Source organism: Xenopus tropicalis, chromosome 2 (assembly GCF_000004195.4).
Source record: "Xenopus tropicalis strain Nigerian chromosome 2, UCB_Xtro_10.0, whole genome shotgun sequence".
NCBI classification, from domain to species: Eukaryota; Metazoa; Chordata; class Amphibia; order Anura; family Pipidae; genus Xenopus; species Xenopus tropicalis.
The window spans coordinates 51,303,775-51,316,778 of NC_030678.2; the positions used below are offsets into that span (position 1 = coordinate 51,303,775).

The 13,004-nt window shown below is 41.5% G+C and overlaps 1 protein-coding gene across 1 annotated transcript; it reads right to left on the reverse strand.

The window, feature by feature from the left end:
- Positions 1-5,656: 5,656 nt before the first annotated feature.
- Positions 5,657-8,437, reverse strand: LOC108645841. The gene is made up of 4 exons (XM_031896780.1): positions 8,058-8,437; positions 7,315-7,933; positions 6,665-7,041; positions 5,657-6,142 (listed from the first exon to the last, which is right to left on the reverse strand). The coding sequence occupies exons 3-4, from the start codon at positions 6,948-6,950 to the stop codon at positions 5,859-5,861; spliced, it is 570 nt and encodes a 189-aa protein (XP_031752640.1). The 5' UTR covers positions 6,951-7,041; positions 7,315-7,933; positions 8,058-8,437; the 3' UTR covers positions 5,657-5,858.
- Positions 8,438-13,004: the final 4,567 nt, after the last annotated feature.

The window sequence follows — 13,004 nt, forward strand, 5'->3', positions numbered from 1 at the left end:
AGTTTCTGTTATTATTTTTGATACAAATACTATGGTGAAGGAAGTAAAGAGAGTCCTTAGTTCAGCTTACAGTCTAAAAGGAGAAGGGGGTATGGGATGTAAAGTGGGAGGCAAGATCAGAAGTCAGCAAAGTTAGAGAAGTGGCATTGAGCATTATATTTAGAAGGCATTATTTTATAAAAGGCAAACAATTTTCCCAGTAGGATAAGCCATATCAACCAGTAAGATGCCTGCTTTTAAACAGGTGACCGGTATATTCTATGTGTTGATTGGTAGGTTTGGGTCACTGCGCCTGGGCTATGGGTTACTGCACTTATAGCCTTTTATTACATAACCCCCTTAATGTGCACAAGCTTCCCTAAAGAAATGTGCATTAAACAAATTAATCATTTGAAGGCAAAGTAAATGGGAAAAAGTTTGGCAAAAAGTAGATGGAAAATCCAATAAAAGGGGTGCAAGTATTAAAAGTGTGTATGTGAAGAGTTAATGAGCGAGGAGTAGATAGAAGAGTTTAACTTGGTTTAGTGAGTACTTGTCTGACTAAATACAGCAGGTCCTACAGCCAATTAAATACTTGCTACGTGATTTTGTATTTTATAATGTTAAAAAATTGAATCAAAGGTCACAGCACAATATTAACTTTGTTTTTATAATAGAAACAGCTTGAGATGCATCAATGAAAGGAAAGCATGCCTGAATTTTGCAGTTGTGGCAATGGTCAGAGGTAGTGGAGAATCTAATCTAGGCTATGTATTCTGTTTTAGCTCAGATAATCACCCTGCACAATAGACTTCTGTTTATCTGTGTACTGGTAATGTTAGTATCTTCATTACAAAGGCCAAACATGGAGTAATGCCAGTTTCCCTGTTTCTCCTGGTTAGCTTAGGAAATAACAAAAACAATAAAACAATAGGAAGATAGTATTTTCTGCACATTTTTTGCACTCATGTTGAACAAGAGGAAAGGGTATACTGCCCTTTAAGGCTTAAAGGTATCAGATTCGCAGCAAATTTCTGCATTGCGCCAATGGTGAATTGTTTTGCGAAGCTTCACTGCGAAAAATTGCTGTGCGTCAAAAAATGTTGCAGTTGCATCAAAATAAGCGTGGCCGCATCAATGGGCATGGTTGCGTCAAAAAAAGTCGAATTTTTCTGCGAATTGAAATGGGACGGATTCGCTCATCACTATTCCTCAGTGACCAAGCTTGGGTCAAGAATAATCCCAGCTTTATCTTTAGTGAGCACAACCTTCATACTTTCTAGACATGACTTGGTACAGTGTCAGTCAGAAAGACAAACATTCTTCCTGGCACAACCTCTTCTGCTGCCAAAACTAAATTAAACTTTTAGGAAAACTAAGGATTTTAATAATCAGTGCTCAAATCACACATATTCTAAAAAAAAATTGTGGGTTCAGGGTAAAGTCTTTGCAGGACTTTGACCATTTTGCTAAGGGCAAGTATGCAGAGTGCGGTTACGATAAGCATTTTGCAGCAATGCACTGAACTCCTCCTACTCAATTTTGGCTTTCAGATCTCATGGGTTTTTTTGCATTTTGATAACTGCCTTTATGTTGGATATAATATAGTGGTATCTACAGATACCAGACGGGGGTGTTATGCCATATCAGTTAGTTATTGTATTATGTTTAATATTTACAAGTTTATTGCTTACATGGGGTCACACATGCATACTTGATGTTATGTTGCCACCTAGTGACAAAGTCATATTACAAAGTGTTTATTTCTTTGTAAACCCTTCCTTATGTGTGATACAAGTTCCCACCATCCTCCTTTTCCTTTTCCTGCTTTTCTAGAGTTTGGAGCTCCAGAGATTTGAAAAGGAAATATTTTTTTTGACCTCCAACATTTGTCCATCCACCCTGAATAAAGAAGTTTTGGGATTCTAATGGGCTTATTAATCAATTTTCGAGTATGTGAATTCAAATTTGTTTTTTTTTTAGTCTTTTCCTTGCTCACCACATCATTTACTCTCATCATTTTTTGTTTAGTCTCTGACAGGGAAACCGAGATGCTGAATGTCAGATTATCCAGCCAGGGAGAATATTTCTGTTTGTAATCTCCTACAAGGTCAATGTGGAGAACTCACACATGTGAATTTAGAGTTTTGCACATAGTTCACTGTGTTTATATGTTTATGTGTTAATATATTTACTTTTGGGGTATTAATTTGGGTTTTCAATATCTAATAAAAGGTATGTTTTATTATTTATTGTAAGGATCCCAGTCTGGGCGGGTGTGGAAAGGTCCAAGCAGTCAGAGGGGTTCTTCTTTTTATATCAAACCATATCCTTCTTTATTGGATTTTATATATAAAATGGTAAAATGTAAATATAAACTCTCATTTGGGGAATAGTGCAAACTAGTGATTTATTGAGTTACCAGTATAGAGAACCTGTCATATGGTGCACCAATGATTATTCATTCTTTCCAGCATAGGATAAGCCACAAGGGCACCATGCCATGTACACTACAAAGATGCTGGTGCATGTGAGCCGGTGACTAATCTTGAAGCTTTGGCATCCTTGGGACATTCCACTATAAGTCAAACGCCCCAAACATTTAAAGCATCCTGGTTTCTGTAGTGCCCCTAACCAGGTGATAGGTTGTCCTGTAGGCTAAAAAATCATTTTTCATAAGGTCACCCAGATTTTTGCCCTCCAGTGACCTATAATGGGCCTTAAAATGTTCACAATGGGAAGAGTCTGGTCTGAGTTGATAATTTCCCATCTGTTAGCAATAGCAGTTTGTATAACAAAGCTTTCAACTGAAAATGCACTGGAAAAATTAAAAGGGGGGTTTCTTATTAGGCTTCCTTGCATGGGGCAAGAAGAGGGCATCCTGATTTTTAGTAATGCCTTGTCCAACTGTATCTTGATGAGACTTGGGTCATAATCACATTCAATGGGCCAGTCAGCCGTGTTGTTTAGTTGTGCCACTACTCTCAGGCTCGGACTGGGGTTTCTGGGGCCCACCAGGGCCGCTACCTCAAGGGCCCCCACCTCAGTTGCACACCCTGTTCCTTACACTTGCAACCAGCAAGCCGCCATGCATGTGTGCACGTACATAGTGCACCTCTGGCCCACACGTGTATGAGCACACATTGCATCTCCTCTTCCTGCTTCTGTCATTCCCTAATGACTTGTCATGTTAGTGAGTCCGAAGGAACCGAAATGATTGAGCATTCGGCTAGGGCTGAGTGGAAGTAGTAATGTCTAAGTCTTTTCTCCTACAAGTAACATCCATTGGAACGGAGACATGGTGTATAGCTATGGGCTTTATTTAGATTTATTTAATATGCCTCGCTGTGTAAGGAAAGGATCTATAGGCAACATCTTATAGCTCGTTTGTAAGAGAAACAGAGCTGCCACTGCCCCATGTTGATCCCTTTCTGCAGGCCGTATTGTAGCAGCCATTCAGACTTAGCCTTTCAGTGTTGGCCGGAGTTCCCAGAATAATAAGAGAGCGCATTACTTGGCTATATGAGTAATGTAGGCCACTTACATACAGTCAGAATGTGGGCAGACAAGTTACATAATAATGACCCATGTCCCATCTCCTGTTAGTGCTACAGATGTAGCATGGCAGTTAATGATCTCCTATCTGGATAAATATGAGTCAAAGAACATTCTATCATCACTGTATCATAAATAAACTGCTGTCTCACTGAGTCCCTCTGCCCAACTGGTGAATAAACAATTACAAGGTATGTATCCTATTGCTTTATACTGCGGGGTAGCAGCCTCCGGCCCCTGTCAATCACTTCCCCCACAAGTTCTAGCGGGTGTTTCTCCGGCAGTAATGCACTGAAAATGCGTGTTCCTTTCTACACAATGGACACAGTGACTGATCACCCCGGGAACATAGAGCAGGTATGGCCAGAGAATCTCACCCCAGTGGCCCCACCAAACACATAAGCGCACCAGCTGCCACAGCTGTCACCGACACCCATTATAGCTTTCACTCCGGTCCATATGGTGTCATTTCAGGATTATTCCTTTGTACAGAGTGCCGCCAGGGCTTCCCCATTGTCTGCTGGTTAAACTGTCATACAGCAAAAAGGGAAAGTTGTGCTCACCACTAAATTTTAAGCCATTAGGCGGGGTGATATGAGTCTTTGACCACAAAAGTCATACAGAGACAAGAGGGTCCTATGCACTGACCCATTATCGATATATATATATATAGGACAGAAAACATTCTGTGCATTAAGCTACTAAAAACTGCTCTCAGCTTCATCCATATTTTACAGAGGCCCAACATGTACTAAGCACAGTGACATACAGTATTAATAAGTCTGTACCTCCTAAGCCTCCCACTGTTCTAACCCCAATGATATGTTTATATAAGCTATATATTGTTTATATAGCAATTATTATAGGTATACAGGTATGGGATCCATTATCTGAAAACCCATTATACAGAAAGCTCAGAATTATGGAAAACCCATCTCCCATAGACTCCATTTTAATCAAATGCTTCAGAATATTAAAAAAGTTTTTCTTTTTCTCTGTAATAATAAAACAGTACATTGTGATTGATCCCAACTAAGATAGAATTAATCCTTATTGGATGCAAAACAATCCTATTGGATTTAATCAATGTTTTATTAATGTTTTAGTAGACTTAAGGTATGGAGATCCAAATTACGGAAATGCCCCTTATCCGGAACACCCTTGGTCCTGAGCATTCTGGATAATGGGTCCTATACCTCTATAGTGATATTTCTTAATTTTTGAAGTCTCCCTCGAGGCTTCAGCACTGACCAAAATACCTGCCTCAGTCAAGATCAGTAACACTGGGCCCAGACATGACTTATTCTCTGCTTTTATTTCTTCAATATTAGTATCACTTTTCACCCATTTCTCCCACCCCTGCCCCTTGATTGCACCTTTTCTTTTCAGTTACCCTTTTCCCTTGCACTACAAGTGTCCATCATCTCTAACACTCCCTGGCAATACTATAAAAAGGCAAGAACACCACAAAATATGTATTAAAGCTTTATTTATAAAATAGATGTTATTTGTTTGTATTAAATTTTAGTCTAAAAGAAACCTGCCTATTTGCTAGTTGGTCCAGAGGAAGGCGAAAAACCACCATCTGAAGCCATAGCCAATTTGCCTCAGAGGGGAAAAAATTCCTTCCTGACTCCCAAAAGGGCAATCGGACAAGTCCCTGGATCAACTTGTACTAAGGGTTTATGTCAGTGTGTATGTGAGGGGATTAGAGAGGAGGTGTCGCTGGCTCTACAGTGGGAGATTTGGAGTGTGTGAGGGTGGAATAGAAGAGCAAAGAAGGCAAAGAGCATGCTGGTTGAGGAGTAGACAAATAAAGGGAAGGCAGGTGGTGGAGCTAAAATTAAGAGAAGAGACCTTGGGTTGAGCTATGGTAATTTGAATCTAAGGTCCCACTGGTGGTGCTGTGGCTGAATCTGTAGAAATTTGTGGTGAGTATCACTGTTGCTGTGGTTGTTTGAAATGAAGATATTAAAGGAAAGACATCATTGGTGGAGCAGTGGTAGTCTGAGATATGATGACAGATAATGATAACAGATCTACAGTTAGAAAAACAGATCTGAATGCAGATGTTAAAGGCAGAGACTGCTGGTGGAGTTACAGTTATTTTAAGAGGAGACGCCACTGTGGAGGAGCTGGGGCAGCTGCAAGGATAGTGTTGATGGAGCTACAGATGCTAGAGGTGTGGTAGTCTGAGGAAAGAGCCTAGTGGTAAAGGAGCAGTAGAAGAAGGAGAGATGGTACCTTTCTCTGCAGATGTTCCTTTCTCCTTGGATGGTATACAGGAGACTCACCCTGGGCACTTGATGTTATTGGCCACAGGATCACACACAGGCAAAACCCTCCAGGGCCAGTTGCTGAGCCTCCTTCTGTTCTGGCGATGTTTCAATTGCGCAGAAGTCACAGGCTCGCTGTAGATGTCCCATGGCCCAGCAAGGCCGTAGATGTTCCATGGCCCAGCAAGGCCGTAGATGTTCCATGGCCTGCCGTAGCTGTTCCCTGGCCCCGTGTAGTTGTTCCCTGGCCCGCCGTAGTTGTTCCCTGGCCCGCCGTAGCTGTTCCCTGGCCCGCCGTAGCTGTTCCCTGGCCCAGCGAACTGCTCTCAATCCTATATAGATAAATAAAATCACAGTCAGGAAAAAAAATGAAAATGAATCCCTGGGACGGCCTTTCATCCAACTAGTCTGAACTACTGAACCCATTTCACTACAATTACCAGCAGATTTGACATGGCGGTAGTTCCATGATTCTACTACGAGTATGCTGTGTCTGCTACTGACTTGCAGGAAGCGAAGTGGATGCAAATGCTGTTACTATTGCTGCGCAGAATTAACTTTAGTTTACAAAAGCACCTACTAATTAGCGCATGTATTGCTAGAGTAATGGCAACCAACTAGCACTTGAGATTTATAACAGGAAAGCTGCTAAATAAAACTTCTATGATTCAAAAGCAACATTATTTTACATTATATTATTGTACTAAAATGTAATAATAAGTTAAAGTACCCCTCTAAAAATATGTTTATTATTCCTAGCACCACTATTACAATTCCAGCTCAAGCAGCTTCTCATTTTAGTAAGTTAAGTGATGTGATAATACAGCCATAACAAATATAATGGATTCCCTCACCTTGTTTGGCCGGCCGGTTCTGCACAGCCCGAAGGTGTTCCTCGATTTCAGCCCTGATGATCTTCGCAGGGGGCAGTTCAGCAATGAACGGGTGCTGCAGGAGCTCTTCCACACTCCATCTCCGGGAAGGATCCTTCTCAAGGGACGACTCCAAGAAGGACACAAAAGTTTGAGACCTGGAAAAAGGAAAAGATTTGAGCAAGATAAACAGATGTATCGCTTTAATCGCTAATATGCTAAGGCGAGAGACACAGAGAGTTGCAGTATCAGCATCGCACAGTGACATGAGCTGGGAAGGACTCACCAGGTCCTTGATATGAGCCTCGGAGAGTCGTTGTTGATGATCAGCTCCGACACTAGTTTCTGATCGGCGTATGCTATAAGTTAAAAACATATATATATCAGTCCCTTCAAACACGAAGCTGAAGTATTGGGGCTTATTCGCTATTTCCACCATAATAGACATTTTGCTTTAGAATAATTATAACAAACAATACATAACAAACAAACAATACCCCTGCACATAGAAACACAGGCATGGCCTGTAATTCTGAATGTAACAGATGACTAAATAAAGGCTCTTTGCCAGACTGGGTAACAATTCCTTGGTTACAATGTACAGAAACCCACAATTGTTGTGATTCACTTACGTGTTTTTCCCTCGGCCATTTCGATGGCAGTGATTCCAAGGGACCAGATGTCACACTGGAAAAGAAGACACCAAAGAGCATTAGGATAGAATTGGGTTAGCGTATGATTTAGTTACTTGTTACCGGGGGGTTCCCAATGGCTTTATGTTTAGCACTCATGTAACTGAATTGGCCTGAATTGGTACTGAATGCAGCACCCATTTGTGCAGACACATAAATGCCATTGGGTCCTCCTACTGCTTCTACAACATACTTTGTTGTCGAATTCCGGTTCCCTGTCCCTCCTCCTAAAGGCCTCGGGCGCCATCCAGTGCGCAGTCCCATCGGTCTCCTTGCACTTTCCTGTCTGTGGGTCCAGGTCCCAGCAGAGTCCGAAATCGACTGAAATGACAGATTAAATTTATAAATGGAAAATTCATTCATTTTAAGGGCAATAAGATAAAAACCTGTATCATGATACCCTCTGTATTTTATATCCACAGAAGCTTCCCCCCATCCATTCATCTTACAACTATAAGTTTTACTCACTGAGTTTGATGTTCCCCTTCTTGGTGAGCATCACGTTGGGGCTCTTGATGTCCCTGTGAACGGCCCGGTGGTGGTGAATGTGGTTGAGAGCCTGGGGAGATTGAGATGTAGGTTATAAGAATATAACAGACATTTGGTTAAATATTCCTAACAAAGAGCGTGTATACGTAAAGTAAAATAATAGAAGAGTCTTTAAGGAGTTAATCCAAGTTTACCTTCAATACCTCCCTGCAGACATAGCCAATCCAGGTCTCCTTCAGGGATTGGCCTTCGGTGCTGTTGATCAGGTCATACAGGGAGCCGCCGCTGCAGTACTCAAGGACAAGCTGCAATAGGAAGGAATGATTTCAGGCCGTGTATGTATTTTATTGCCTCCAATGGAGATCTCTTTGGCACATAAGGGATGAATGTGATGCAACAAACAATTTCTTACTTCCAGATACTCCGATGACTCCTCGTTTGGAGCAGGGTGGTAATAAGCTCCATAGTAAGAGGCGATGTTCCTGTGCCTGCTGAACTTCAGGAGAAAGTTTACCTCTCGGCAGACTGACTCCTCATCCTGGAGAGGGAAAATAGAAACCCTTTAGCTCACATAGGCAGCCACACAATAGAAATGATATGGAGAAAGGAACTATAAAGAAACCTTACCCGAGTGATGTTGGCCATCTTGACGGCTACCTTACCTCTTCGATGATGATGGCCCTGTAACACACACAGAAAGGTGTAACTGACATTCAGTATTAGCTGGAAATATCAAGACTCATATTGGGAACAAACTGACAGAAATATTGAGTTATTAAGGAATGTAATCATGTGCATAGCAGGGATAGTGATAGCACTTTCAACTTGCTTTCAGCTCCCCCTGCTCTCTAGGAATTTGGTTGGTCCCTTACCATGAACACGGCTCCAGTGCCGCCCTCTCCGATTTGTGTCTCCTTGGTCAGCCGACCATCGGGAGGCTGGGAAAAATAGATAAATAGAATTAAAGGGGAATTTTATTGATAACATAATATTCCACGGAGTAAAAAATATGTATTAACTATAATGGGGGCAGATAGGAAAGAGAGGGACTTTTGGGAAGGAGGGGCATGACAAACACATGAGAGACAAAGGCAATTGGCAGGTGTGAGGTTCATAAAACTGGGGGGGTATCACCAAACCAACGCCCAAACTCCATGCTCTAGCAGCCCCTACAGGGTGTTGGTCATGTATGTCACCCTCTTTCCTACTCACCTTATAAATTTCGGAGAGGCATCCGAATTCAGCTGTTCGCTGAGGGAAAATTAAAAGATTTTGTTAGTTTAAAGGGACATTATTAGGCCAAACACTTGCTGAGTAACAAAATGGTACTACCCCTTGTGGAACATGCCCTTCCACTAAAAGTGGGGTCCCATAGCAAATTCACTTTAGGGCCTTTTAAACCTTGGCCAAGAATGGGACTTTATTCACAAACTAACTTATTAGTCTTTGCCCCACTGTGCCCCCTACACCCCCTGGGCCCCCAGCAGTCACAGGGTCTCCTTTCTCTATAATAACACCCCTGGATATTAAAGAACTGTCTGATAAAGTGTCTGATTCTGGGATAAATTGGCCCCATATAGAAGTAGATATTTATTCAGGCTCATTAAAGAGCCCCATATGGGCAGAACACTGCTCTGTGTGTCACTGAATGGGTTAACATTCTATACTTTACACCAAAACCCTTGAGTCAAATGAAATCCATAGCAGGAGCCTTACCTTCCTCCGGGGGGCGCAGAATGGCATTGCGCCCTAGTGGTTTTGCTCTTAAAAGAGCAGTTGGGTTTAGAAAAAAAAATCAGCTGATATCAATGGAAGATGTTTTTTCCAAAGAAAAGCTGAAAATTTCAGGAAAATCACTGAAAATCGCTCTGAAAAAGCTTTGAAATCACTCAGAAATCGCTTTGTCGCACAGAATTTCACTGTATGTGGGGACAGAAATGAAAAGATATAAGTTCCATGGTCCGGCCCTCTTTGCTATACAGATCAGGATACACTGCATTATATTCACATTATTCCCCCCTGACCAATCCTTCCATTTTACCAAAAAACTGATATTTATTCTCTGTGATATTTTCATTCAAATTTCTGAAATCTGATTTCTGTGTAATGTGACATTATCTCAGGTTAGCAAAAATCATGCTGCTGGCTTCTGCAGCAATAACGGCATTAAAGGTGAAGTTCCCCTTTAAATTATGGTGAAACAGGTTGCAGCATTTCCCCGTATTTGGCACCATCCTTCCTTCTATTAGAACATAATGCCCAGTCCCTCCTGCAATGTTATCACCACCATATAACTAAGGCCCAACGGTGGGAGAGCAGATAAGGATTCTGGGAGTTGTAGTTCTGCAGCACCTTGGGGGCCACATGTTGGGGGACTATGGATAATACTGGGAGTATTCTATCCTTTAGGTCAGGGAAAAAACTGGCATAGGCACCTGCCCTGTTATACTACAATTCCCAGTATCCAATGTAACCCAGTGCTGTCATGCCTGGCAATATACATAGCACCCAGGGGTAAGGAACACACATATATATACATAGCACCCAGGGGTAAGGAATGGCTGACAGTGGCAGATGCAGCCCAGTAACCACTGAAAAATCTATGCCATGTTGTACTGACCCCCTGCTTGTGTTTCTTAGTTCAGAAGGCAGCTGCAAAGGCTTTCAGGGCATGCTGGGAGCTGTAGTTCTGTGCTAAATAACTATGGGCAAAGCTCTATATAACATAAAACTCTCAGATGTTACTAGACATCATCACCCCCCCATCACTTGCACCAGTCCAGGTGATGATATCATTACTAGCATAGGATACTGAGATTCTGACTGTTTAACAGGATGTACCAATACATGGGTAGGGGGATTTCAACTTGCACAGAAGGGAAATAGCAATAATGCAGCTCAGAGCAGAGGGGATCCCATATAAAGGAAGGGAGATGATTACAGGTACTTGTTTTGGATTTCATGAAAGAGAACAGTAGTTGGTTTGGGAATGATTGAGCACATTAACGCATACCCTGTATGAGTGTCTGTATGCTCCACTCACCTCTATAGTAAAGATTAATATACCGAAATGGGTTGCAGCCAATCACATTTGAGTTTAAGATTTTACCTATGACTGGCTACCAAGATCCAACATGTATATAAATAATGCTGAGCTGAATGGGACCCTAGCAACCACAGGACAAGGGCCACAAGCTGCAGGTCTGATAGGGGATGATGGGAGTTGTAGGTCAGTGACAGTAACAGGACTACAGGCTGAAAGTATGATAGGGGATGCTGAGAGTTGGGACAAGCAATGGCTGCCTGTCATTAACTGCCTCAGACAGCATCAGTTGCCCATTAATGCCTGCAAAATGGCAACTCTGAAACTTTATGCTTAAAAGCTTTTTAAAGAAGGCAGTTTTATGTACAAAGTAAGAAACAGAGAGAGAAATATGAATATTAAGAGCATTGGATGCAAAACATTAACACCAAGTGGCCAACTGTCATCCCAAACACTGTCAGACTTTGCCCTTAATAATTTCCAAACTTGTTTTAATACAAAGCAAAATTAAAAACAACATAAATATTAATATTAGAAGAGGAATCTGAATCCCAAATGTTTTTTTATGGTTTTTGTATTTATTCTGAGAGGTCTGTAGCCTCCCTGCTCCGCTATTTATTCCCCAAACCACTACTCTCCAATAGTCATGTTTTATATGTATGTATTTATGTATTAAACTTGAAAAACTCTATGCAAACCCAAGGCTAATATCCCAGGTGCTACCTAGTGATCCAATTAAGTAGTGATTTTCTGCATTTATGTCATTATTTTCCTAAAATGTCTCCCCAGCGTGGCACGCTCCACTTACCTCTGATCCCAGAAATGAAAGTGAGAAAGCCGTTATTAACGGACACTCTAGCAACCAAATGACAGTTAAACTTAAGGGCATCACAATGGTTCTGTCACACATCAGGCTTATGGCAGTGTCACAGTGACAGTTGGTGGCTGTAAAATAGCAGCTTTAAGACTTGTAGCTTAAAATCATACAAACCAGACACTTTTAAATACAGTGTGACTTACAGTAAGCAATGGGAATATCAATATATTAGAAGAATGTGGATACCAAATGTTATTTTATACTTCCATGTATCTATGCTGAGAGGTTTGCAGGCTCCCTGTTCCCCAATTCTTCCTACCAACCCAGCTCTCATAATAGAGTTTTATATTTATTAAATAAAAGAATATGTGTAAAACCAAAGCTAATACCCCAGATGCTTTATTTCATTTCTGCCATTATTTTCTGCCATTATTCGTCTCCAGCGATGAGCTCTCCCACCTGGGCTGAACATTTCCATATTTCTCGTACCCCTGAGCAGAAACATAAAATTATAGACACCACTGGATACCCCTGTTTGAATCACAGGGATATTAGTGTTGCAGTAAAGAGAAATAAACCATATTATTTATATTTGTGGTTGTGGCAATTATTTTTTTTTTCTATTAAACAGACCAACTACTTTAAGGTTACACTTTGCAAAACACTTTGGGGCTGATTTACTAATCCATGAATCTGAATCTGAATGGGAAAAATTCGGATTGGAAACAAACATTTTGCGACTTTTTCGTATTTTTTGCGATTTTTTCGTCAATGACTTTTTTGTAAATTGTCGCGACTTTTTCGTAGCCGTTACGACTTGCGCGAATTGTCGCAACTTTTTCGTAGCTGTTACGATTTGCTCGTATATTGTCATGACTTTTTTGTATTGAGCGCTCGTAAACGGCGGGCAAACCTTTGCGACTTTGCATGAGTTTGGAAGCCTCCCATAGGACTCAATGGCACTCTGCAGCTCCAACCCGGCCCAAGGAAAGCCTCCCATAGGACTCAATGGCACTCTGCAGCTCCAACCTGGCCCAAGGAAAGTCACGATACTTAAGCTTGATTGAATCCGAAACTTTCGTACTCGGCGCGACGGCTACGAAAAAGCTGCGACAATTAGCGCAAGTCGTAACGCTACGAAAAAGTCGCGACAATTTGTGAAAAAGTCATAACGGCTACGAAAAACTTGCGTCAATTTAAGAAAAAATCGCAAAATACCGATCATTATGAAAAAACCGCATTCGGACGCTTTTCGGACGTTCGTGGATTAGTAAGTGTGCC

What these genes read in the sequence shown, in the direction of transcription:
- LOC108645841 (XM_031896780.1), bottom strand. Translation starts at nt 6,950, where the DNA reads ATGTCACTGTGCGATGCTGATACTGCAACTCTCTGTGTCTCTCGCCTT. An exon ending in GAACCGGCCGGCCAAACAAG is followed by an intron (nt 6,143 to 6,664) that starts GTGAGGGAATCC and finishes TTATCTATATAG; the next exon opens with GATTGAGAGCAGTTCGCTGG.